Source organism: Colius striatus, chromosome 12 (assembly GCF_028858725.1).
Source record: "Colius striatus isolate bColStr4 chromosome 12, bColStr4.1.hap1, whole genome shotgun sequence".
Taxonomy (NCBI): domain Eukaryota; kingdom Metazoa; phylum Chordata; class Aves; order Coliiformes; family Coliidae; genus Colius; species Colius striatus.
In genome coordinates, this window is record NC_084770.1 from 14,464,693 (window position 1) to 14,492,275 (window position 27,583).

A 27,583-nucleotide genomic window follows, 5' to 3' on the forward strand; every position below is an offset into this window, starting at 1 on the left:
ATTTTGGATGAGTGAGTGCTGATAAAGCAGTAGGAGTCTCCTTTCAGCAAACATTTTGTTCCTTATCTGAATATTTTGTCTGCAGTGGTCAGTTCATATAGCTTTTGAAGCACTGATACTGCAGAAACACTTTTGATTCTCTACTACCATGTTCAGAAGAGCTTTGCATCCCATGATCTAAGGTCAAATCAGATTTAACCCATTTGTAAAAGTCTGCACTCCTTGTCCTTTTCTATGTTGGAGAAAGTACATCTACAAATGAAGGACTCCTCCTGCACAAAGATAATCCAGGCAAAGTATAAGGAGAGACAGGATACAAGAGATGTTGCAAGCACTGCTAATGAAATGTCTCCCAAGCTCACACTGTTGAGGTGAGCATATACCCACAATGAAATGTGCATATGGACAATCTTTCAGAGAATCTGTATTATTTGTATTATTACATGAAAGCATTAAGAAGAAATACAGCAGCAAAACCAGTCTTGAATGTACTCAGATTCTGTAAACATTGCTCATAGGTTTTACTATTTTGTAAGTAACAGACAAGACCCAGACTATCAGAATCATGTGCCTGTGCGATGTGCATTTGAGCCTCCAGTGTTATGCTGACTTGGCAAAATGAATCCAAAACTTGACAGCACAAGTCCAATTGTGAACTTCAATCCCAGAACAGCATAAATCACCATCTGTAGCAATCTCTTTCTCCAGAGACTACAGAGGGTGCTCCAAAGAGGCACATAACCTCAGGTAGTCAAAGCAAGTAAACATGGGACTCACCCAACAGGTCAAACCACAAATAAAGCTCAATAGGATTTTTCTCAGTAGTGGTATGCCCAATACATGATAGCCTAGTGATCCAAAACTGTCAAAACTGAAGTTACAGAATGACTACCATGAGTTAATACAAAACACTCCCCATACCACAACCAGGTGAACAAGCCAAAAGTTAATTTTCTATGTATTACCGCTGAGCAATTCTCTGGTAGGCTTGTCCTGGCCTCTTTCAAAGTTATCAAGTGAGGATTTTTGGCCATACTGGAAATCAGAATACTCCTGTCATTCACAAGGTCTAAAATTACTTTCCAGACATCAAAACGACCACAGGAAACACAGACCACCTGAAGTATATTTACACATACAAGTTTGTGTCATGTACAGGTAGGAAATTCTAGAAACAGAAATTTAAAAGAGACATTTGAGCCCTTACATGCCTAATCCAGCAGTACATATAGAAAGCAAATAGAAAGGACATTTCATTATTAATTGTGTGTTTGTGTATTATTTAGAGAGCATTTTCTCTCAAGCTTCAAGCTTCCACTGGTGTACTGCAGAGGTTAAAGAAAACACCTTTCCCCTGAAGTACAACAGTACTTTCTCTGAAGAAAAGATCACTGCTAAATGCAGCAAAGAACAAGGTGTCCTAGGGCTTCTACAGGTAATAATCTCTAAAGTGCTTGAGTGATGTCTGTGAGTCAAGAGTTCAGCTGCTTTTTCAGATTGGGGGAGAGAGAATGAAAGACTCATTCTTGGCATTTGCCAACAGATGATGAAAACAATGGGAAAGGAAAAATAAAAACATACATTTCAGATGGTTTGGTTTTAATCAAGTTATTGCATTGTATTGTAAATAAAATCCTTTTTCAAGTGGTCTCAAAAATTCCACACATTGAGTGGCAAAAATATTTGCTTATGCCTTCAGTAAGACAGACACAGAACAGAGCAATAACAAAGCATCAGCTGCCTCTTACCTGCTTGCATACACACAAATATTATCTACCAGTGGAAGATTCTTTAGAGCTGCTTCTACTTTACCAAGAGAAACATATTCTCCTGCCTGGAGTTTTACAAGATCTTTTTTGCGATCTATTGAGGAAAAAAGGAATTAAACATTAACTACAGAACACAAACTTTAGGCATCGCTTTTCTGCTTTTCTGAAATAACACGTATCAATGCCAAATGGTAAGCTGGCTTGTGCTTGGTGAACGTGCCAAAGACACTCAGTACCAGGTTTCCAGACCTTGCATTTTATCAGTCTGTCCCTCACTTAACACGACACACATTTCAATCCCATGCACTTTCTGCCTTTAGAACGGTATCTCCTATCTGACTGCAGTGGCACGCGAACGGATGACAATTAGAATTATGCAAAAGTCAGTGTCTAGAAGCACATGTTTAGTTCTGTCTGGTACAGATGCTTATGGCAGGAACTGCAGCATTTGGTGACATTTTGTTATTTATTCTCAGGCTAAATCCATATTTGAAGAGCAACTGTCCATCTGTTATTTGAAAAACAACAATAGGAACTAAAAATTAAGCCCAAATTACTTGAGTTTACTCTATGTAGCCCAAAGATGGCTATAGGGCCATACCCACCTGGCTGTGAGGGCAGCCAGGAGTGCTTTATGCAGCCAAGCAAGGTAGCTTTGTAGCTGTTTGACCTGTTTGACCAGTGCAAGTCAGCTACAATGGGACCACAGATTTTTCTCATATAATAAACCAAGTAAGTTTAGTTTTTTGAATTAAAGAGCACCCTGAATCACTCACTGACTTCAAGAGATACACCTGGTCATTTGCAGGGCATCCATCTTTGCGTTACAGGTATCAAAGAATTCTACAAGCCTAATACATGCTTTTGTGCAATCCCTTTACCTTAGTATATTTTTCCTAGTTCCTTTATGATGAAGGGATATCCTTATTACAAAAAATGGCAAGATTAAAAAAAGGCTTATTTAATTGATGAGCAAATATTAACACAGTAGTCCTTTCACTGAATCAAATTCCACACTCAGGAAATTACAAAACCTAATGCAGTTTATCTAGCTCAATTAGTCTACATTTAATTATCTAATTAGTACTCAGTCTCACTAACAAAGTGGAGTCACAATGTTAAGCCTGTTTCAAAGGAGGCAATTTTTTTAAAATAATCTTTTAAAGCACAGAGTCAATTTTATATTATGTGTGCAAACTGTATGCAAAGATATTCAGATTTTTTTTACTGGTTAACTGCAGTATTTAGCAGCCCTGAAACCAATGTAAATAGATTTGTTCACCTGAATTTATTAACTCACCAATAATTTTCAGACATCCATCTTGATGAAACTCTCCAATGTCTCCGGTATGGAGCCACCTCTGCCCATTCTCATCAACACTGAAATCTTTTTTGGTCCGTACTTCATTTTTGTAGTAGCCCACAGTCACATTTTGCCCTCCAATAAGAATTTCACCTCTAGGGTATGGTTTATCAGTGTTGTAATATCCACCTAAAAGTACGGGTTTTATTACAAGAATTAAAAAACATTCCAAAGCAAGAATTCCTACTCTTTGTACTATTTAAATATAGAGCTTAACACTTTTGACTAAGGACTTAAAAGTTACCACTTGTCTGAATAGTTCAGTGAGAGAAGAAGTGGTTTCAGTTTGTTTCAGTCTATAAATACCTATTTAACATGTGTGTTTACAGTGAAATTCACAGGCATGTAGAGGGCAAATGCCATCTCTATGAAACTTTCTGCCACAACTAACATGTTCTTATCAGTTTCATACAGGCTCAAACAAAAAAGACAGACACATTTCACGTCACTTTAGGATATTTAAAAAATAAGGTTTCACGTATACCAAAGCACTCTTAAGGATTATGTGTTTCTCCTCCACAACACACAAAAGCCTACAGTGAAAGGAAGTCACCTAAAGAAACTTCAAACTTCATTAAATATATTTTATATAGCATTTCCATCCCATATGCACACATCTTATTTAGAATAATCTGAATTATCTTTTTAGTAATAACATTATGAGGACTATTTGAAAATAATTTCTTGATGGCAACAAAAGGTATCATGCATGCACTTCAGTTGAAGTCTCCTGAACCCAGCATCTCTAAGACACAACACACAGGACCTGCATTCTGTCCTGCAAGAATACTCATCTAAACCAAAAAGAGGTACAATGCTGTATACATTTACACAATATGCAAATGTACAATTACCACGACTGGAATAAAAAAACAGTATAGACAGTGAGTCATAATTCAACCTACTCAAAATGCCACTCAATAGCTTCTATCTGCATACTCAAGTATAAAAACCACTGAGGAATTTATTTTACCTTTTTTGTCCCCAAGGATCAAATTTTTATAGGTAAAAGTACCATTTAAAATTTAAAAACTGAAGAAATAGTCATCTAATTACTACTGAGCAAAGCCCAGAAGAAAAATAGCTACATAAAGTTCTTACAAACATACTATAATTTAACCATTTAACCACAAACAGAAGTTCTCACCTTCTTCCCAGTTCAGTAACTTGATTTCACAACAGACCAAAGGTGCTCCCACTCTCCCTGTGGTGTAGTCCCAAACTAGAATTTAAAAGAGCATTTTTCAAGGAAAAAAAAAAGCAAAACTGTTTAAAAAAATCTTTTTATCGTGCATCTTATGTACTGAAAATTAACTGCTATTTATTTCTGATCTTTAATTCACAGAACTTCCAAGAAAACAAATGAATCTATCAAGGTAATGCAGATAAAATCATTGTCCTGCAAAGGGAATAGATGGCTGGATTTACAGATACTTTCAGTCATATCAACACAGCTTTGAAATTAAGCTGTCCTTGTGGATCACACTTCAGAAGTAGCACAACTTTAAATAGTATTAAGTAGTATTTTTTCCCAAGCTAGTGAAAGACGTCATTTCCAAAGACGTCTTGGAATAAAAATCACATCACAGCAGTTTGTGGCTCAGCAAGGAACATAATATATGTTCTAAAATCTTGCATAATATAGCAATGTATCTTAGACATTCCTCCTACAATTCCTAGGTAGATGATACCATTGCCAAAAATATTAGCTCCGTCTCTTTCTGCCACCACAGAATAAGAGCTAAACTTTAGGACTAAAAGGCAACTGAAACCATTAAGTTCTGTAATATTAAATTAAAATCTGGTGCAGGCTTTTGCATTCCATCTTTTTGTTTTCCTAACATGTCAATATACTCCCCAAAATTAGAAATAATTTATTCTGTTCAACTGGTTAAGTGCAATAATGCCACGGCCCCATTCACACTAGCACAGGTTTCTCTATCACAAATAAGAACATTCATTTCATATGTAAGTCACCAGCTTTAGCACAAGGTCAGAATTAGTATTCCTACTGTTTTAAACATTTATGATTACAAATAATTCTCAGGATTCACCAATTATGTTCAGTACCATTCACCAAATGACTACACTGTCAAAGATGATACACACAGAGAGCTCAGCATGATCACAGCACTCGGTGGGATGCACCAACACCAACCTTCCGTGATTGTTCCAGCTCCAGCTGACTCAGTTAGTCCATACCCCTGTCCTACAGGGCAACAGAAACAAATGTTCATAAACCGCTGAGTTGCTGCAGAGAGTGGAGCTCCTCCACAAAGCAAGATGCGAATTTTTCCACCTAGCAGCATTCGTACTTTCCGGAAAATAAGGCTAAAATGCAAAGATAAAAGTATATTTGTTGCTTAACATCAAAACAATAGAGTACCTAATTTTGTATCTGAACTGAAAGTTTCCAACATCTTCAAATAAACTTTTATGGCATTCAAGGCAAACCCTGAAGGAGCACATTCAAGTTTTCAAAATCACAAGCAGAGATTTCTGATCTGAAGAGGAGTTAAAAGTTTTGAGGTTGTAGTAAGACAGTAAAGTTCTGTGATTTTCCATTCAAATATCATTTAAATATACTGTATAACTCTTGCATTTGTATTATCCTTTAGTCTCACTAAAGTTGGGAGTTGGACTTGATGATCCATACGGGTTCCTTGCAACCTGAAATATTCTGTGATTCACTTCCATAAAAATGTGAAGTCTACAGTTATCTGTAGAATAGACTTCCCATCTCACTCAAGACTTGAACAAATCCATTAATGAAGTCCTCATGAAAATAATGCAGTGAATATAATTGTCTCCAAGCAGTTTCAAGTTAAATAACACTCATTCAAATTGCATCAGTAAATATTTAAAATCATCACACAAACTAATGATTTGTGGTTTCAATTTACACTTAATTACAGACTTTTTCATGTTCAAACCGTCAACATTAAAACAAAGAAAAGCACAAAAAAGAATAAGATACTGTTCATGTGGTAAGACTTTGATAAGTATTTTTTTGGTGCCATTAAAAATAAAATCACCTGTCACAGAGTGGGGTGGTGTAACCTTTGGAAATCTGTTCCATTTTGTAGTTGTAGGCCAATATAAATAGATTCCGCTGGAAAGTCGTCATTTCATTCACTTTATTCATGACATTTTTGTAGATCCGATCCATAATCTCCTAGTTATATAAAAAGATTAACTTTTAACTCAAAGAAACAGAATCCTAAATTCAGTCAATAAAAACCATATACAATGTAGAAATTCTAGTACGTTTCCAATGACAACCCACTCCCAGGTTGCTGCTTCTTCCACTGCCAAGAGATAGCAAGATGTCCACAGAAAGGCGGAAAGCAAACATCGCAGCAGCGCTAGTTAATCCCAAACTGACTGCTGCCACCTATCCTTATTCCATTCATTTACTATGATGAACAACAGATGACTAATCAAAATGGTAATCTCTACTGCTAATTAAACTTCTTACAACATTGACACTCACATGATGAACGTTCATCCCCAACACACAGACAAATACTACAAATATAATTCTAAGCTATCTTAACATCAAAGGTACCGCCTTTCATTTAAATTAGCATTGCATTAATTTCATGGTTTAAAAATTAATTATCAATTATATTTTTTAATCATTTGGAAAATTATTTATCCTTCCGTTACTTACCGGGACAGCTGCCATTAGGGTTGGTTTAAGTGTAGTAACATCACCTTTGCTTCCTTTCTTTATTTTAGAGGACTAAAACAAAGAAAATTTACTAGTAAACATATTCAAGATTTTTAACGTGAGAAACAAATTGACAGAGTACATCTTTCAAACAATCGTTTTCATTTACATTATATTGTAACAAACACATTTCGTCCTGAGTACCAGTCATACCCACCAATATCATGTTCTTTTGTAGAAAAGAAGATTTGTTGTAATATTTTTAAAGAAATAAAAAGATCTGATGTAGTAATTTTTTTTACCACAGGGTATACATCTACAACATACCTGGTCAGCTAATGTCTGAGGAGAAGAGTACCCAATACGGCAGCCATGAGATAGACACACAAGTTCAGCACTCAGCTCCAGAACGTGGGCAAGAGGCAAATAGCCAATGTAGATATCTTTCTCCCTGTAAAGATTTTTTTTAGATACATTTATGTTGTATCATTAGAGTTCTCATATAAGCCATTAAGCTAAATTTACACACAGCTTATAGCAGAACTAGAGAAAGTGGAAAAATGCCTTTGAGTTTGAGAACATACTCCAAATAATCTGAGTTTCGTTTCAGAAGTTGCGTGCTACATACTGTAGGTTTAAGGCATGAACAAAGTGTGATGTTCACTCATCCCAAGACAATCAACCATGTGTTATGGTTACAAATGTGACTCTGGACAAGATTAAAAGCTGTACCAAACAGAAAGAAACCACAGAATTTAACACTAATCAAAGGAAGTACTGCTTAGGGAAGCTTTCAACCACTCTAGTGCAAGGCAGCCTCACAGTCTTTTGTGTCCTGGTCTTGCAGAAGATGAGAGAACAAACAGTACATGAAGCAGTCAAGTCATTTAATGCAGTATTGGAAGATGCTCAGACATCAAGTGCATAGTATGATGGGGCACAGACAAAGCAATACCAAACAGTTAATATTTTACACAGTAATTAACCTAAAATCACATGTAACTACATGACTTCATCATTTGCTGGTAAGTAACTGTTGGTACATACCCCAGATTTGGAATCCTCTCAGCCATTCCAGTTATCCCAGCAATTATGTTGCAATGGGAGATCATAACCCCTTTGGGAACTCCTGTGGATCCACTTGTGTACATGATCACTGCGATATCCGAGGGCACAGGCCTAGCCTGCTGCTTGTTTCCTGTAATTTGGGTTGAAAAAAAGAGAACATGTAATGCATGGAGTGCTCACCAGACTGGGAGATCTGATATGCTAGCACACCTCAGCAGTCATTCCAATATAACGTATGACTATCGCTATTCCATCATGCTTTGGTTAAAGAAACTGTGGTCAAGCTTAAATGCCTTCACAAAGAGCAGGAACTTCTTTGTAATAGCTGAGCAGCACTTTGAGTGATTGTCCTAGTCCACCATGACAACTTCTTTTCTCTATTGTTTCCTATATTCCTGTGGAGCAGGGAAAAAAACGGGCAGAGCTTTGGCTTCTCCGAAACGTTACCGAGTTTCTCCACCTTAGGGAGGTATCCTGCACTGCTTCCACACTGCCAATCCTCCTTTGCAAAGCTACTTTCTCATGCATGCCCTGGCAGGGGAACACCATGCTGCCTCATCTGCAACACCTGCAGCAAGGCACTGCTAAGCCAACATTAGGTACAATTTATAGAAATATTTAAAGGAAATTCAATAGCTTCAATAGAATTGAAGTGTGTTTTTAAAACTTAACCACTTAGAGTAAGAAAATACGGAAACTATTGTGTTTTTTCAGAGGAAAAACTGCACAATGCACATGTGGCACAACATAGACACTGAGAAGAATGAAAGTATATTTAACAATTTCCCACTCACTGAATCCCACCCATACTGAATGATGAACACCACAGAGGAAAAAAAACATATGCAGCAGCTCATGTACTTAATGTAACATTAATTGAACATGCTTTACCATAATTCATTGTAGCATTCCACAATTTATGAATGCTTAACTTGACAAAGTTAATGTTCAAATAATGCTCCTTTATTATAAGCTCAAATAATGTTCCTTTTTTATAATGCATAGCATGTGATAATTAAAAGACTGAAAAAAGAAGGATTAGACACCTTTTTACACAGTACATAGATTAAAAAATCTCAAGGAGCTAATGAATTACAGCTGTAATTTCTTCTATTGATGTTGTCCAAAACAGTTTTAATAACACAAAAAACTGGTATATCAAAAAGGGAAAATCATCTTTTAAAGAAATTGATGGTCACAATGTTGGGGAGAAACCTGCCATTCCCCCAAACATCAAGTGCAGATGGATTAACTACCCACCCTACTCCTAAAACAAAATTCAATCCAACCTTCACATGCCTTCAGTGGTTCAGATTTGAAAATACAAATAATGAGAACAGGAGAAACTACTGAATATAATGAAATTTAACATACTAGGTTTAGCAGCTCTTCAGAGGCAAGAATAAAAATGTCTTATGAAAACAGCTAAAGCACCTTCTGAAATTCTGAATTCTAATTCTAAAAACATGGCATAGACTGAAGTAGATTTCAAGAAGTTACACAGTAAACTGATAGTTTCAGAAATGCAATAAACAAACCTAAAAATCCCACAGGTTTTACTCTTAAAAAAGGCAGATGATAGAAGGTTAATCACTGCAGAATTTTTTGAGATTTGTCAATTCCCCAAGTTTACTCAACACGGTCAGTGTAGAAGAACAAATGAGGTGATCCAAATAGAAAGAAGAGATAACCTACCAGTATCTGCCTTGGCCCCCATAGCTTGCACAGATGCCATAGTGTGAACAATGACACCCTTGGGAAACTCTGACCACGTTGTTGGTTTGCCATCCACTGTAATAATATGTCGCAGTAATGGAACTTGAGAAACAATTTCCTGTGCAAATGAACACATGTTCAGAACCTGAGCTTTGTGACATGAAAAAAAACCTCCTACATACTGTATATATTTTAAAAAACATTGACATAAAATATTAGAGGATTTAAAACATCAGAGGATAAACTTGTCTAGCTCAAATGGCTGCAAAACTTTCCACATTTACAGTTGTGGGATGGATTGAACTTTCCACTTACAAGTCCAAAAACTTTCCCAATCATTTACTGATCTGAATCTTATTTCAAGAAAAGCACAGAAATAAGACTGAAATGATTTGTAGAGATAATTGACTTTCCACTCATACAGAAGACAACGAGAAATTGGCAACACTGAGCTCACAATAATTCTTACTACCATGTTATTTTAAAAAAGCAACAGCTAGCAAAAATATGGGAAATTATTAGTGAAGCACTGGTTGAGCGTTTCAAGTAAAATGTGAGTTCTAAAATTTTTATCTGTGTTCTAGTGGAAGAAGAGATGATTATCATCTCTAGCAGAAGACATTCATTCTCCTACTACAAGCTAAAATAAATGTGCATTATATATGCTGTCATTCTAGTAACTTTAAAAAGAAGAAAAAATGAGTTTGGTAAATTCTCATTCAAAATTCCACAAGAGTGCAGCTTTTCATTAAAACAATTCCCTTCTGTGAAAGGTCTTGTTCCCCAAAAACACGATGATGAAACTTATGCATATGAGTCGTTCCACTTGTGTATTCAATCTCAGTCAGTAAGTCAAAAATGTTTTGGACTTGTTCTAATGTTTAACAAGCTTTCTTCCACACTGGAAAACAGCTCCAACCCTTCAAGCACCCATCTTTAGATTTAAAAGCCATTCTCTGCTGGGAAAACATCCAACAATAAATCAGGAAGATGATCGGATTTAGCTATTTATATACAGCTTATAAGTTTTTCTGTTCTTCTTATTTGCTTCAACTATTAAATTTATAGGTACTAAATCCACTCAGAAACCAGAGCAGTTTCTTGTAAAGGTGTTATTCCAGGCAGCATTGCAGCTCTTAATAAATGCAAACTGCTCATCCTGTTCTCCAGTCAGCAAAGAACATAAATCCCACTGAAGGCTAACTATCTTTTTGACTATACATGAAGATGGATATGTAAATCTTACTCTAAGAGTCTGCCCTATAGAAAGACAATAAATCATTGCTCTGTACAATGGAAGGAAGCCTTTTAACAATAATGAACAGACAGAGTAGAAAGAGATAAATAGAGAACAGTTTTCTGACCTTCAATTTTGTTTGCATCAATTCTTTACTAGTAATGATGGTGGTCACCTCTGTTTCATTTAGCCCATGTACTATTGCTGGACCTCCCAGGGTAGCATACAGAGTAACAACTGAAACAGAAAAGGGGAGAGGGGGGGGAAATGGTGTATCTCTGTTACACTTTTAAGTACAGTTTACAATAAAGGCAACACAATAAAAAGATTTGTCAATTAATATGAGTGGTATAGTTTTGTGCTTTAAAAATACATATTACAGGGATTTAAATACAGAGAAATTTTCAGTTACTCCTAGAAGGAATAAAGGACAGTCATTGTCTACGTGACTGTTCACTATTTATCAAGGTTTAATTAGAGAGAACCAAAACCACTTTCTTTGCAATTCTCTTCCAGGTTACTCTTGTACCTTCATGGCTTTTAGCATTTTAAAAGTAGGCATCTGTTCTCAGTTTGATACACTATTTAACACTCCCCTTGTACACAGGAAAGAAACACTTTTCATTTTCATGACTTCTCTTTTCAGAATTCACATGCTCTGTTACTAGACTTTTACAATTGACCACTAATAGGAAATTACTGTGACATTGTAATACATGTCATCAGCAGATTAATTCTCACATTCAAACACATCTTTGGCTATCATATTCTCCCATCTATTTAAAACATCATAAAGGTTTAATCATCACAATCATTAGACATTGAACTGACATCATGAGAATACAAACTAGTAAGTAAAGAAAACAGTTAGGAGATTGACTATAGAAACACTGTTTCCTGTATTTAAAGACAGCTCATTAGCCCATTTAACAGAGTGTTATATCACAATTGTTTCATATCAACAATTTTTAAATCATATTTAATTTCCTGCCACTTTAATAGGAACTGCATGAGAAAAGACTGGAAGAAACAAGCAGCTCAAAAAGGAAGCAAGGTAGTACTCTCAAAACAATACTAACTTCCTGTTTTCCCAACAGAATGCTCACAGGGGCATCACAAAAAAAAAGTTATAAGGTCAAGCAACACAAGCAGTAATAATTACAACATTAGTGCTAAAAATTTTGTCACATTAGGTACCTGAGTTTCTTTTGTAGTTTTAGTCTGGATTTAGCTGGATATTTTAACAACATTATTACTAAAACAAGGCACCCCATTGTACTTTAGGGCTGTAAATATACTATGTTCACTGTAGAAAAAGTAAAAAAATCTGTGTCTTCTCAGATTTGAAATCCAGTGCAGCATAATAAGGAAGAACTCAAAGCAGTTTTCTTACACAGAAAAGTAAATAGTTGACCTCCACTGTTAAAACAGTCCATCATAGTTCAGAACTGTTACAGGGCAAATGCACATGCACTGTGTTTTCTTTAATTTGGTGGGAGCAAAGTCCAGAAGAGTGCCTCTACTAGTTCCCACGAGCTCTCTCTACTTACTGCAGTGACCCCTGTTATATAAACAGCTAGCAGAAATTCAGTTTCCCCAAGCCAACATGCACAACTGAGATGACACACTACCCAGAAAGAAAGTAACCTTCGAAACAACCATTTCTGTAGTTACTCATCTACAAATCAGTCCATCAAGGACAACTTAGAGTTGTATGACAGAAACAAAGAGAGACACGTCATTTATATGATGATGTATTGATACCATGGAGAGAATAAAAGCGAAGAATGACTCGTATCTGGGAAATTCTCACTACTCCACATTGGCATCTAAACTTTTTCAGGGAAATCTGAAAGTTTAGGTTCTCTCCTTGTTCTCTTGAAAACATACCAAAGATTATCTTTTGTGTTCATCTTTGCACACGCAACAGTACAAGTGAGTCTCTGATACCCAAACTTCTGCTAGGTATACTGCTTTAAAAGTCCAACACTGATGAATTTGTCAGCTACTATACAAAAACAAAGCCTTGTCCTAAAGAAACAAATATACTTTTGCGATGCATTTCTGTATAACTAAAATGTGAAACTCAGTATTTCAGCATCCAGCATCCATCAAAAATAAAAAGCAAAATATACCTTTAAAGGCTTCAGTCAAATCAATTCTGACAAAACCACTTCTGCTCAAGCCTCAGGAAGACATAATTAAAAAGTGAAACATAACCTTTCCTATTCATTTCATTATTTGGTTATATACTCAGATATTTCATCTGCCCACACTGGTGAAGAGCTCTTCACAAAGATGACGAAGAGATGGTTTGGAACAAAATCTCTTGTCATGTTAATACTTTTGTCCTGTTTTTGAGCTATCAATCCTTCTCTACCTCCTGCAAATACAACACTTAAATAGCTTCAAACAACGTAAAATTTGAAATCAAGCAAGTATTGCTCATCATAAAATTACTTGTTTGTGCAAGTAATCCATAACATAAAAATGACTTTCCCCCTTTTTAGTACTGTAGTACAAAAGGCATCCTCTCCAATACTACGGATGAAGCAGATGAATCTGCTCTAGACACCAGTTCTGGGCACTTACCATCAGATTTAATCTATTTCCCATTCAGAAAGAATGTCACAACGCTACCAGAGCAGTTAGGTGTTGTGAAACTCATAAACTGAAAAATGCTAATATAAGTCATTCAGCAATGTCTTGCCACGCTACTTCTTCAGCATCATCTGAATTTTATAACTCATTTAGCAAGCTGACCGAGGCTACTGCATGATAATATCATCATCTGTCAGCACACGAGTCAGCCAAGTTCACATAAGATGACATACAGCTTAGATGTTAAATACCACGTCAGACAGTGTGCTGAAGCACGTCTCAATAAGGGAATTTCAAACGTTAATCCAACAAAACTAAAAACACATGCATGCCATTCTGCACACGACATCCATCCGCTATCTCAGATTTTTTTCCCCCTCTAATTATGAAAATTTCCTAGAATTTCTCAATGTACTAAACTTTCAAAGAAGAAAAATTGATATAAGCCTTTCCATTTTGTTCCCAGGATAGTCACTAGAAATCTAATAGATCCCAAAAGGGATAAAAGAGAACTGACACAGTGTATTGAGAGTTGGGCAGAGATGAATCTCAAGAGGTTCAACAAGGACAAGTTCAGAGTCCTGCATTGCAAGAGAAACAACCCCATGCACAGGCTGGGGGTTGATCTGCTGGAGAACAGCTCTGCAGAGACACCTGAGAGTTCTATTTTTTTAATAAATGAAATGTGAGCCAGCAATGTGCCCTCGTGGCCAAGAAGGCCAATGGCATTCCAGGATGCACCAAGAAGAGTGTGGCCAGCAGGTTGAGGGAGGTTCTGCTCCCCCTCTATTCTGCCATGGTGAAGCCTCATCTGGAGTCCTGTGTCCAGTTCTGGGCTCCCCAGCTCAAGAGGGACAGGGAACTGCTGGTCAGAGTCTCCATGAGTCCAGTGCAGGGCCACCAAGTTGATCAGGGGACCGGTGCATCTTCCTTATGAGGACAGGCTGTGGGATCTGGGGCTGTTTAATCTGCAGAAGACTGACGGGGGACCTCATTAATACTTACAAGTATTTAAAAGGTGTATGTCAAGACAATGGGGCAACACTTTTTTCTGTAGTGTCCAGTGACAGGACAAGGGGCAATGGAAAGAAGCTGGAACACAGAAAGTTCTACTTAAACTTAAGGAAAAACTTCTTTACTATTCCAGTGAGGGAGCCCTGGCACAGGCTGCCCAGGGAGGGTGTGAAGTCTCCTTCTCTGGAGGTTTGCAAAACCTGCCTGGATATGTTCCTGTGTAACCTGATCTAGGCAGAGTTGCTTGACCACGGGGGTTGGACTACACGATCTTTAAAGGTCCCTTCCAACCCCCACCATTCTGCAATTCTATGATAATCAGATCTGTAGTTCAAAAGGAACACCAGCATCTCATCTGAGAACAGTGTGCAGATCTCTGCTCTGGTAGGCAAGTCAGCAGCAGCCACTCACTGAATAAAGGACCAAAAATAGCACTGAATTTAGTTTGGAAGGTACCTGGAAAGATTACCTGCACAAAACAGATCATTACAGCTAAGTGCTTAGGGCCATGGTCAGTCTGGTTTTAAGTATCTCCAAGGATGGCAATTTCGCAACCACTCAATTCTCTTGTGCTGGTATTTAAGCACCCTCATGAAGAACTTTGTCCTAATATCCAACAAAAATTTTCCATGCTTCAATTTGTGTCTGTTGCCTCTAGTCTTACTGAAACACATCTCTGTGCAGACTCTGGCTTCATCTTTTCTGTATGCTCCCATTAGATAATTTTAGACATCAACAAGACCTCATCTCACTCATCTTAACGCTAAACACAACCCACTCATCAGCCTCTCTTTGCATGTCACGTTCTCCAACTCCTTCAGCATCTTGGCAGCCCTCCACTGGACTCGCTCCAGTATGTCAATGTCATTTTTTTTGTCTACTGGGAAGTCCTAAATTGGACACAGCACTCCAGATGTGGTCTCACTAGTGTTCAAAAGGAAAAGCATCAGGTCTTCACTGCAAGAAGGCACTGTGTACTCAAGGTTGACTCATTGTCTACCAGGACCCCCAGGTTCTTTTCTGGAAAGCTCTTCTCTACCTAGCTGTCCCCCAGCCTACACTGGCCCACAAACTATTTCAGCACACACATTGGAATTTGCTATTGCCTCCATTAAACTCCATGAAGTTCTGGACAGCCTGCTTTTCCAGCCCTGCCCTCCAGTACACTGGCTGCTCCCCACATCTCACTACAAGCTGTGACCTCCTGTGCTTGCACTCTATTGAAAGCTTGGATGATGGGACAAAGACATTAAACAGTATTGGACTCAGTATCACTCCTTGAGGGCTGGCAACTAACTTTGTCCTGTTGATTACAGTCCTTTCAGCCAATGGCCCAATGACTTCTTCATCCATCTTAGGTACTTATCCAGTCTTTATCTAAATAGTTTGGCTATACAGACAGGACAGGATCATGTCAAGTACAGTACAGATCATGTCAAAGGCTTTGCCCAAGTCATAGTGTAAACATCCACCTTTTCCATGTTTGTAGAGACAGTTATCATACAGGCAAACAGGCTGATTTTGAAGTGGTATGGGTTAGGGCAGTACATCTTGTAACCAACACCACTCTTAAAACTGTGGGAATGCTACAGCATGAAAGTATACACAAAACAACTGCATAGACCTGCAGTAAAGACTTATTTAAATGAAAACTGTTATATAGTCATGAACATACGGCTTCTGAAACTGAAACAGACTTTGCTTAGAGCAGAAAGGGACCACTTAAAATATAATTTTCTTTTTAGGCTTGCTTCCAAAATCTGACAAATTCTAATTGACATACATCTTCAGTGGAGGTAGTTGTAAATCAGGAATTTCTGCACATCTGGCTTTTACAGCCTATCCCTTACTGAGGGAGGGTGAAAGTGGCATGGAAGAGGCCAAAGCCTGTGACAAATAGCAGCTTCTGGAGTGCCCTATGGGGAAATGAGAAATGTCTCCCTGAATGCCCCAGGGAACACAGCTAGGCTGGGCTTACAGTTAGGTGAATGACATACTAAGGAGTGATGATGAAACAGACAGTTGAAAACAATTCCTTCACCAAACAGAGACTGGCACTCAACTGGTTTCTCAGCAACAGAAATAGGCCTAGAGCTCCTAGGCATACCCTTGTGCTTAGGCTGAGATTAGGTTAGGGTATACAGGAGGTTTTCTACTGCAGCAGAGATTGCTTCACACACAGTTGTGGCCTTCTACACAGAACTGAAAGGGGAGCAGACTTGCCTTTGCATCCGTCTCTGCCCTGTACTGTGAGGTGAAGCTGTGCAAGAATAGCTCCAACCAGTCTGTCCTGTTCTGCCACTCCTCAGAGGCACCTCCAACACAGCCTGCAACAGTCCAGAGTTCACAGACTGCCAAGAAAGCACTTTCTCCTTGGCCAGACTGCTCTGCCCCAATAGTTAGTGGTGTCCACAATAAAATATAAAAAGACTAATGGATAAGTAACTAGAAGTTACAGAATGAGACTACGACTGTCATCAGATGGAAGAGCCCAAAAGACACTTCTCTAATAGTTGCTTCATGTGAAAATGAAAAGTACCATCCAGGTCACAGAATCTAATCTGCCAAGGTTAAGGATCCAGTTAGTGTACTACTACAACAGATACTATAAATGCAACCAAGACTGACTTTAGTTTTGGTGAGCTGTTTAAACATAATCTTAAGGTTTCTAAAGGAATAACTAGGATTCAAGATTGTTCTTAGGCATAATCTTAAATCAGCACTCAGGTTAAATTAGGATGTATTAAATGACATGCAATGGAGTATAAGAAACCCAAGAGGCAGGCAGAAGAAATAAAAACATAAAACCATTAACAGTATGTCAGCTCAGCCTAAGGTCTGAGTTAAGGAATGACTTCGTTTTGGTAAAAAGAGTTACAAAGCAACTTTTTAATTCTAAAGAGCTCTCCAAAATAAGGTCAGGATTTACTCATTCTCTTTCACTTTTTAGAGATAACAAAGGCATGCTGGTCTACACTCTAACCAAAACCAGAATTTAAGAACTGACAAAATACTCAGTTAAAACCAAACTTACAAGCACAGATGAAGGCTTGACATCAACTCCTGAAACTGAGTCAATGAATTCATGTGTGATTTTTGTTTATTTGTTTTTAGAAACTTGGGAATCTGTACTAATTTGAGATTAAAAGAAAATAAACCTCCCAAATTCATTGAGAAAGCTGTATATTACTATATATATAGTATATATATACTTATATATTTATACTATACTGCATCTGCAAACAGATGCAAGTTTCTCTGTTGAGTAAAGCAAAACACTATGAAGTACAAAGTCTCTACCTTATGCAGTATTTTTTATTTGTCACTTTAAGTGTTCCGTACAGACTCTATATAAATTTTTTATGTTAAGTAAGAAAGTAGTTTATTTTCAGATCACATTGAAAGATCAAAAGACAAAACTTTTAGGAAAGACGCATACTTACGCTGGTAGTTGCACATAAAGCAGGCCTGTGCTGCAATCATCCACTCAGCTCGAGTCTCACAAAAGATAGCAATGTTAGTCTTTGGTTGCTGACCCAATACTGCTAAGCCATTTCCAAAATTAACAGCTTTAATGTATACATCTTCATATGAAAGCCAGGTGTACTTGCCAAGGATGACCTAAGAAGAATAATACATTCAATTTAGAAAAATAAAATCCTTAACACATGTCCTACTACATCTCCAATCACATGAAAAAACTCAGAGATGGTTGAGGTAATAGTTGCTTGAATTGTAACAGCAGTTTACACAAGATAGTTGTTAATATTCTTGCCAAAAACTACAGGGGCTGTGGAAGTTCCAACACAAATACTGCAGTATCTCCACATATGTTATCACCTCAGTTTCTATTTCATATTAGAAATGCATGTAATTCCCACCGTATTTCGTAGCTTCAAAGCTCACCGAAAGGCTGTCGTTCTCTGACCTGCACACCCTTGGTTTTTACAAAGGGTTGGTTATTTACAAGTGACAAGCACTAGCTAGTCTAATATATTCTTTGTACTTGCTTTCTTGGATATTTCGGCTACAATTCTCCTGCACAAACATGATATTTATGTGCTCATTCTTATTGAAAAATGAAATAGAGAACCTGGAATACTGAAAGCAGTATATCAATGGGTCCTCAGACTGAAATTGTGAAATCCCTTTCTCGTTGTTTGTTCTGATACAAATGTCAGGGAGAAGAGTAACCTTTTTGCTCTTTTTTACTGTTAAACAGAAGTGGGACAGATGACTAGACTGGAAATTACTGGCAAACCTCGGTACCGAAAAGTCACATGGAAAACATTAAGCAACTTCACTTTTCTTCTAGATGGGAAAGTTGGTGTGCAGTAAAAATTGATTTCAGTCTACAGGTCACTATCACAGATTTCTATGTGTGCAGTTGCACTTTGCAGTACTATTTTTTCACCAATATGCTAGGACATATCTTTGAGGCTCTCTCAAGATGTTTTCACATACAGATGTGGTGTGAAGATGTCTTACCCTGAAAATCTAGACTCTACATTATCACACCCTACCCATCTAGTTCTACAAGCACCCGCACAATTTTGAAAATTCCAATTTTCATTTTTCAAGTATTTCAGACATTTCACAGAATCACAGAATCTCAAGGGCTGGAATGGACCTCAAAAAGATCATCTAGTTCAAACCCCCTGCCAGAGCAGGACCACCTAGAGTGAGTCACACAGGAACTCATCCAGAACTTCTCCTTCCTCCCACATTCTGTTTTCCACATTTCATGTATCAGCTTGAACTAAATTTCAGACTCATGGGTTGTAATATTCAACAACTTTTTAGCACGTACCTACATTTCTAATGAGTCTATGTTTTCACATCCACTCCCTTAATAAAATCAATTTGAAAATCTCTCTCAACCTTTAATAGAAAAATACATTTTTTTTTTTAAGAAAGAAAAAACTCTTTTTTAAGATTTCTTTTACTAAAACACTTGTTCAAAGTGCTGAAGTTTACTGTTGGGTGAATTGCACATACTACAGCCTTGCTGAATATTGAGTAATATCCTACTTGTTCAGCAGGACAGAACTTTGTTTCTTAACTCAGGACTGGTGCAGCTACCTGAAAATGTCATAAATGTTTTCAGGGGAAAATACCTTACCATTTAACAATAATAAATAACAGTATATGCCAACAATAGCAATACTTAGTAATTTCAGCAGAAAATAAGTATTTCTCACAAATATCTGCTCAGGTTTTCCTGTTTTATTTACAGAAACTCATTTTCACTGGCAAATAGGCTGTTTCACGGCCAAAAAGGAAGAAAGATCACATTGAATTTCTCTGCCACAGCCAGTGAGAGGATCAGAGCTGAACTGCTGCCTGACCACATCTGCAGCAGCACAGGCCAGAGGGCTCACACTGCTACCGGCACTCACAGCCACAGCCCCCCAAGGAAAAGGACCCGAGAATTCCTTTTGATTCCAACACAACAAGATATTTCTGGTGTGGAAAACTTTTAGTGCTTCCAAAGAAAACGTTGCACCTCTTCCTGTCCATCTTGATTTCAATAATTTGCAATTTTCATTCCAGTGGGGCACATTTTTGCCCCAAAAGCAGTACCTTGGCAGACTTGGAAATTCTTGACAAGCTCATCAGTTGAAACCAATTTATAGCAGTCATTGGTGACACTCTTTCCATCATTATACTCTACCTACAGCATGGCCTCAGGGATACTGCTCTCAAACCATTAGGCCAAGAAACACAAGCAGATCGGGGTATAGTTTCTCTCATCCTTCCTTATGTCTGAGTATGTCTCCAAATCCATCTCCTTTCTTAGCCCTTCCCTCAGCAGCTTTCACTAGCATTTTCCCTTGTACAGTTTCTACTGTAAACAGCTGTAAAGACTGATGTTGTCAGAATATTTAAAATATTCACATACATTTCATTTTACAAGTTTATGAACTTATTAATGCTAGATAACTACTTACATGTGTAAAGAAAGTAACTGTTCAAGAGTCTGCAAAAGAATGGTCCAAGAAGTTTAAATTACTGAGAACTAATTAGGGAAATAAAACCAAACACTAAACCAGAAGGGACTGCATCTCTGAACATTTACTTCAAAATACTATGTTAAATAGAAAAATAGTGCCCTCTAGTGCAGCAGCCTCTGAACAGACTGAAACCCTGAGTTCTTAAAAACATCCGAGTTATCCGTTGCATGCATTGCAAAATGCTATTACATATCAGTATTGTATTGAATCCCAGGAAAATATAGAGACTAAATACTTGTTGCAGAGCGAATATTTCTTTAATCTGGATTTTAGAGCAACTGTATTCCAAGTTTTTTTGTTTGAAGGTGTCACAAAACCTCAAATAGGTAGAGGCACACATAGAGCTGTCAAACTCCCTGATCTCCATCACCTTTCAAAGTCTTTTTGGAAGTAGCTTACAAGGCTTGGAGAACCATGACAGTAGTGTGGAAATCTACAATCATGAACTTAAAAAGTTTCCTTGTACAAAATTTTTTACACATAAAACACGGAGAAATGTTCATTTTTGGCCTTTTTCATGTGAAAATATGGACTGCACCTGTCACATATGAAAAACCCCACCCTAAAGTACAGTTTACAGAGCAGCCTGTGTTTCAGCAGTATAAACTACTCTTTTACTGCTCAATGACTGGGAATGGCAAGAACCTTCCTGCAACTGTTAAGTTTCTGTATTGGCTATATAGATTAACTCTCTGGATTCCCAAGTGCTTACCCACGTGCTTACAGTTTGACAAGTCTCACAGGCTTTAGATGTATCACTTTCCCCACCAGAATCGTGGTTACTTTTCCCTGCTATGACTTACTATGTTTCCATTAATTCTGTTCTTGATTACAAACTATTTTTAGAATAGAACAAAATAAGCAAAAATAATCCCTGAAACAAACAGATAGCTCTCAGGAAAAAAACCCAACAAACAAAAAAACACACATACAAATAAAGCAAAACCCATGTGCCAACATATATAAAAGCCAGTACATGACAATATGATCTAAGATGACATAGAATAGTCAACCAGTGCAATACTTTTCAACTTTGGGGAATCGTAATATTTAAGCTCTGCTTAAATTACTTAATTTTTCCAATCAATTACATCTTGATCTCAAAAATATTTCCAACAATATTTTATCCTGACTTAAATACATATTTTATGAGACTAATGTTAGGTATTCTCTCCAATCCAGCTATTGACGGGCACTACAGAGGAAAGAGAAGAAAAAACTACATCTGAAATATTACTAAATGTAAAGTAAGCAGAGGCAATCATTTGCATTTTATTAACATCCATTAACTTCTGCTACGTTGGCAACTACACCATCTTTTGAACAATACAGTATCATAAAAATTCAAGAAATTAGAGATGATTGAGATATTGTTCTCCAAACAAATTACTGTAGTATCTGATCTCAAAGATGTTAAATATCTAGCTTTAAGTAATTTTAGCTACAAATATGAGCACAATTAGTTCTCCTAAGAACTGGAAGCTTAGTATTTCACTCTTTTCAGATATATATTTACCCCATAATGAGTAACTAATTAGGCTAATCTAGCCCACTGTAATTTGCAGAGTCTTCCAATAAATAATGCAACTCAGTGCACAGGTCCATGATTTACATTCAGTTCTCTCCCTAAACTTGCAGATGCTCTCAGAAAAAAGCACCAACCATTCCTAACATTGTGTTCAATTTCTGACAGGGAAAAGATAATTAAGTTTTGCAACTCCTGTAAGGTATAGAAACTATATGCATTATATCTAAGCATTAGAATTGGCATGCACCTTTTCAAAAAGTTTCAACAAATAAGCCTCAACGGGACGCCTTTATTAAATGGAACCAGGCAATAAAAAGACATGTGGTGTTAAAGACAAAAATCAAAAGAAAACAACCCTGGCATTTTGATTCAACAAGGTATCTTGAGAAACTGTTGATTTGCCTCACTTGCTAAAACATGTAAGGGGGTATTAAGGAACACTGTATTCCTTAATGGAAAAAAAACCTTCCAGTAGACTTATGTGATAATGCCACAATTTGGAACAAAACAACATAAGGGCAAGTATGGCAATCACGAACAACGAACCATTGTGTCAAGCTTAGACAAAATCACCTAACTTAGGTAATTTCTAAGCCTTAATACTTAGAAAAAAGAAATTTAAGTAGGTCGACACCAACATTATTCAGCATTCCAACATTTAGAACACTTTGCTTGCATAATGGAAAAGGCTAAAACTCCTAAGTTCTTATGTCTTATGTTACTAATCAAGTTTAAAAAACAGATCACAGGCAGTCATAATTCTGATTTATTCTCTTGTTCACTTTGTACAATATCAACTTGTTTCTATTTAGGGCAATAAGGCAGCTAAATGTGCATCAAGAGAAGTTATATGTACTCATTTTTCCCAGCGTTTCCTTCACACTAAAGAATTAACTCCATAGCTGGAAGCTTCATTAACAATTAAAGCTTATACAAAAATCTTAACAGAACTAAACTTTGACATGTGATATTAATCAAATTCTACTTTAAACATTATCCTCCTATATCAGAATTAAAACTAGTTGTATTTAAGGAATATTTTATTATATGCAGAAATTAGTTTTCCTGAAGAAGAAAACTTATATCTTAACTAAAAATTGTAGTTCACTTCCAAGACATAAGTGCAGACTTTTAACACGTATCCACATATATATATACACATCCTGTTAATTGTATCTGGGCATGCCTCTTTAGGCAAAACTGTCTTTTTAAATGCCTCTGAACAAACACAAAGCAGTAACTGACAATAAAGGCCTGAACTTAAAGAGTACAAAAAGTCAGTTCCTTGGAACAGTTCCTTTTCTATTGAAAATACATCTCACACACACCATGATTACAGATCAGCAGAGAAGTAGGTTGACCTTAAAGTAGGTAGAAAGGAAAAAAAGAGGCTCTTCCAATTAAAGTTCTGAGCAACTATGTCCATCAACAAAAATTTAATTTAAGCCCTGAATTCACAGGGCGAAACAGTAAATCCTTAAGTTACAATTAAGTTTACCGGCAAGGCACATCTAGGCATCTAGTAATTTTTCAATATTTATCTCATGATGGTTCAGAATAACACAAGGAGAGGTCTTTTTTAAAAATTTACCTAAAAGGGAAATGTCATCAGCTTAATATTAAAAACAAATACCTAAAACACATCTGCAAGTTTTCTTTCACTGAAACCATACAAAAGGTACATACTCAAGAATCCAATAAGAAGGTTTAGATTTGTTTCAAATGCTGATTAATGAAAGATTGTTAATTAGATAATTTAACTCTTTTCACAACTACTTAATCTAAGTACAGAAATCTTTTTTTCCCCCCACAATTCACTTTAGTGGACTGGAAGTGTTGTAAAAGAAAGTAAACACGCTGTGAAAAATCTCTTGAAGGCAGGCTGCAAAAACACTTACCTTTTTAAAAACTTTTCCTGATGGCTGGATTTCATCCTCCTCTTTTAGGATTTCACGTGTTCCCAAGAGCTTTTTGTCCTTAAATTTAGTTTTAGCATATTTAAAAACTTTGTCAAGTGTATCACACCCAGGATATAAAACTGAAGCTAAGCAATGCAGGCTGTTAACAGATCTGTATGCACCACCAGGCCTGTTATTCACAGGTTTAGCTTTAACCTGCTTGGCTTTTTCTATAGCCTGTCTTGATCCTGAAAATATGTACCATGGAATGTACGTTACAAAGGAGTACACCAAGATTATAAAGTTTATAAACTGTAGAAGAATAGGGTTGATGTTATGCTTCAACTTCATTTTGTCTGTTTGTGAAGGGTACAAGGGAAAGTTCAGAAATATGGATCAATTAGACAGGAATCCAGAAAGTCCTGAAAAGAGAAAAGAAAATACATATTATTACAATCCATACCCCAGTAGGTGGTTTTATGCAAACATAAAAACAGAAGATTCATAGAATCATAGAACAGTAGAGTTGGAAGGGACCTTTAGAGATCATCTAGTCCAACTCCCCTCCAGAAGCAGGTCAACCCAGACCAGGTCCCATAGGAACATGTCCAGGTGAGTCCTGAAGACCTCCAAGGAAGGAGACTCCACAACTCCTCTGGGCAGCCTGTTCCACTGCTCCCTCACCCTCAGATTAAATCCCAACACAAACAAGACAAGACACCAATATACAAGGAAAAAATCTACTATCCCCATGTAACAGACTGCAGTACTTACTAACATTTTTATTTCCTTAGACACAACACAAACACAGGACCTAAGGAACTCAGGACCTGGAGTTTTAAATGACATGCAAGGATCTCTAAAGGTCCCTTCCAACCCCTACCATTCTATGATTCTATGAAGTGGCATTTATGTATCTGAAAATGTTATGCTCTTATACAATTGTAAAGATTCTCTCTGACCACATCAGAATATTTATATATGTTATCATCCCTAGCAATCCTTACGACCTTTGACCATAAACCAACCTCCATATAAGCCCTAAGAAGACAAGTAATGCCACCACACTGTACATGGGAATCCTGACCACCAAATACATTGAAATGCTTTCCAAACATTATGCAGACCGGGACACCAACATAAGAGAAGGAAACTTTAACTTTCCTCCATGAAGGCCCTGCATGCCACAGAACTTTGTCAGTTCTTTTTGTCCTAAGGACTTTTTCTATTTCAGCCTCAGTACCAGCAGACAATGAGCACTGTTATATAAACATACATGACAATAAGTTAACTTATATTTGGTAAATACTGGAAAATGGCTTAGAAATATCCCCAAAATCCTAGCAACAGCACTGTGAAGAAATGTGTAACTTTTTCCCAGGTTCCCAAATTATACCAGATATTCACTTTGACAGTTATCACATCTAAAGAATACAATGGTGCAACTTTCTGATGTAATCTACTGTGAAGGTCAGAAATTATGCCACCTATCAAAACGATAAAAAACTTCAACAAAAGAATTAAAATAATGATGGAAACCAGGGACACGTGTCATAAGGGCTAAAGGTGCATTTCTGCAAAACGAACAAGCTATTATATTAAAAATCTGTGTTTTGCACATAAAAGCGAATTACAAATACAGGTCACTTGGTTAACCTTTCCAATGTATTGATGTAACTGTATTAAAAGTAATACCATAAACCAAGCAGCTAATAATGATGTGTACATGAGATGTACAATTCTGATAATTCTTTTTAAAGCAAGTATATTTTCATGCATAAGATACAGTGCCAACACCATATTCTTCTTTGATAATGTCTTATATTCATTGATATTTTATTCATTGACTCTTAGAAAACCCTAATGAAAAGAAATTTTAGTTGAAAAAGTAATGCTGAAATCATATAAGATCCCTCAGTAGTAACAGAAAAAAACCTCTCTTCATATATCTTACATCTGTAGGTCCTTTAGGGAACAAATCAACCCAGTACCCTTCATTTGCAGGATAAGATTAAATCCATCTTTATCTCAACCACACACTTCCTTAAAACTCAATTTCACCATAAACTTCTTCCCTAACATGCTGCTGTAAGCTCATCATTAACACTGTATTACAGGCAGTTTGAACGAACCACGCAACATCAACATCTATTCTGCAAAGTACACATAGATGTGTGTTCAAATAAAGCACTGGAGCTCTTTACAGTGAGGACTTACTAGATCAATCAGCAGAGAGGAAAAGGGCTTTAAAACAAATATGGAAGTGTATATATTTTGATTTTCAGATCAAAGGCAAAAAGGGATCACCAAAAAAAACTCCACCTTAAATAGGCTAAAGGGCAAATTCAGTAATCGTTTGAAGAGATTTATGTTCTTAGGCTGTCACTGAAGGATACTTAATGGAAATAATCATGTGCCAGCCAATAAGCTGCTGCAGCCCAGAAAAAATACGCTGTTGTTGATAGAAGTATAGAACATGATGTTTTAAACTGAATCCAGAATTCACACAACAAAAGTTTGCCTATTTTTTAAAAAGTTATGCATTGTACTATAATTCTGTCTGTCCCACTCTGGGGAAGGGGACACAATTTTCTTCCCCTTGTAAAGCTGGAGATTTCTCTGCCTACAAAGCAGGAACAGAATTTAACCAAACACTGTTACAAGCAAAAATTAAGTCCTTCTTGAAAATTGCTCTCCAAAGCAATTCCATGTCTGACAAACAGTTGAGCCTGCCCAAAACTATTCTCTCTGGGTTACCTAACTTTCCTTAGTTAAAGAAGGCACTGAGCACTTCAAGAGCAGCAGCTTTCCATTTGATTTTGCAGTTATCTCAACAGCTTTATTCTTACCTTAGGAGAGAGGAACCTTTGCCACCATTTCTAAAATAATCACACCAAGGTCTCCTCTGGCTTACCTGAAGCCTTGTACATAACCTCCAAACCTGGAAATGTTTGCTTTGAATTGCAATCATCAACTGTGCTATGCCCATCATCTCAAAGGGAAAACCAGCACACTCATTCATGAGCCTGGAGAAGCAAACCAGCAGTTTTCAGGACTGATCCTGCTCAATACATAATCAGTGATTTGGCACAATATACTACTTAGACTAATACTAATATCCTTTAGTTTTAGAAGAAAACTTTTATTAAATGAGAAAACAGAAATCCTTAAAGGAATGTGTTTACTAATTGACCCACTTATAACAATTACACTACAATAAAAACATGAATTAACAAGAAAAAGAAACCTTATGTAACTTCTCATCGTGGCAGGTACAGGGACAACAGTTGATACAAGATGTTCCAGCCTCAGCTTACTCAACAGGAGCTGTTACAGGCAACTGCATGAAATCTAAAAATGGAAAATTCCCATTAAATTTGGCAATTACAAACACATCCTCCATTCTTTCACTTGTCTTTGATAATAAATAAATACAATCTTTTGCTCATCTAAAACTGCACCATATCAATTCAAAGAGTCTAGGTCCACCACATCTAAGTTAAAATAAAGCCAACTGTAACTCAACATAGTTAGTCATGGTTCATACCCAAGTCCAGTGTAGTCAAGGTGGCTGGGAGGGCACTAGTTAAATTCAGCAGTTCACACTACTTGCCTCCCTGACAAACTCTTTACTCCTCAATGTCTTGCAGTGTAATACTAGTTCTACCATCTGGGGTGAAAAAAAATGTACCTATCTTCATA

General features: G+C 36.9%; 1 protein-coding gene across 4 annotated transcripts in view; it reads right to left on the reverse strand.

Annotated features, from left to right (window-relative positions):
• Nucleotides 1-27,583, reverse strand: part of ACSL3 (acyl-CoA synthetase long chain family member 3) — a 49,022-nt gene that overhangs the window by 6,266 nt on the left and 15,173 nt on the right. For 2 of the 4 annotated variants that reach the window (XM_062005967.1, XM_062005968.1), the window contains exons 2-14: nt 27,129-27,232; nt 23,882-24,303; nt 17,885-18,062; nt 10,954-11,063; nt 9,569-9,707; nt 7,853-8,003; nt 7,133-7,256; nt 6,806-6,877; nt 6,168-6,307; nt 5,291-5,463; nt 4,280-4,354; nt 3,070-3,261; nt 1,749-1,863 (exon numbers count right to left, since the gene is read on the reverse strand). In XM_062005967.1, the coding sequence (XP_061861951.1) occupies nt 1,749-1,863; nt 3,070-3,261; nt 4,280-4,354; nt 5,291-5,463; nt 6,168-6,307; nt 6,806-6,877; nt 7,133-7,256; nt 7,853-8,003; nt 9,569-9,707; nt 10,954-11,063; nt 17,885-18,062; nt 23,882-24,232 (1,820 nt within the window). In that variant the 5' untranslated portion in view covers nt 24,233-24,303; nt 27,129-27,232. Of the gene's footprint in view, nt 1-1,748; nt 1,864-3,069; nt 3,262-4,279; nt 4,355-5,290; nt 5,464-6,167; nt 6,308-6,805; nt 6,878-7,132; nt 7,257-7,852; nt 8,004-9,568; nt 9,708-10,953; nt 11,064-17,884; nt 18,063-23,881; nt 24,304-26,795; nt 26,863-27,128; nt 27,233-27,583 lie in introns of those variants that run through there. The other 2 variants (XM_062005970.1, XM_062005969.1) reach the window with 2 other exon arrangements.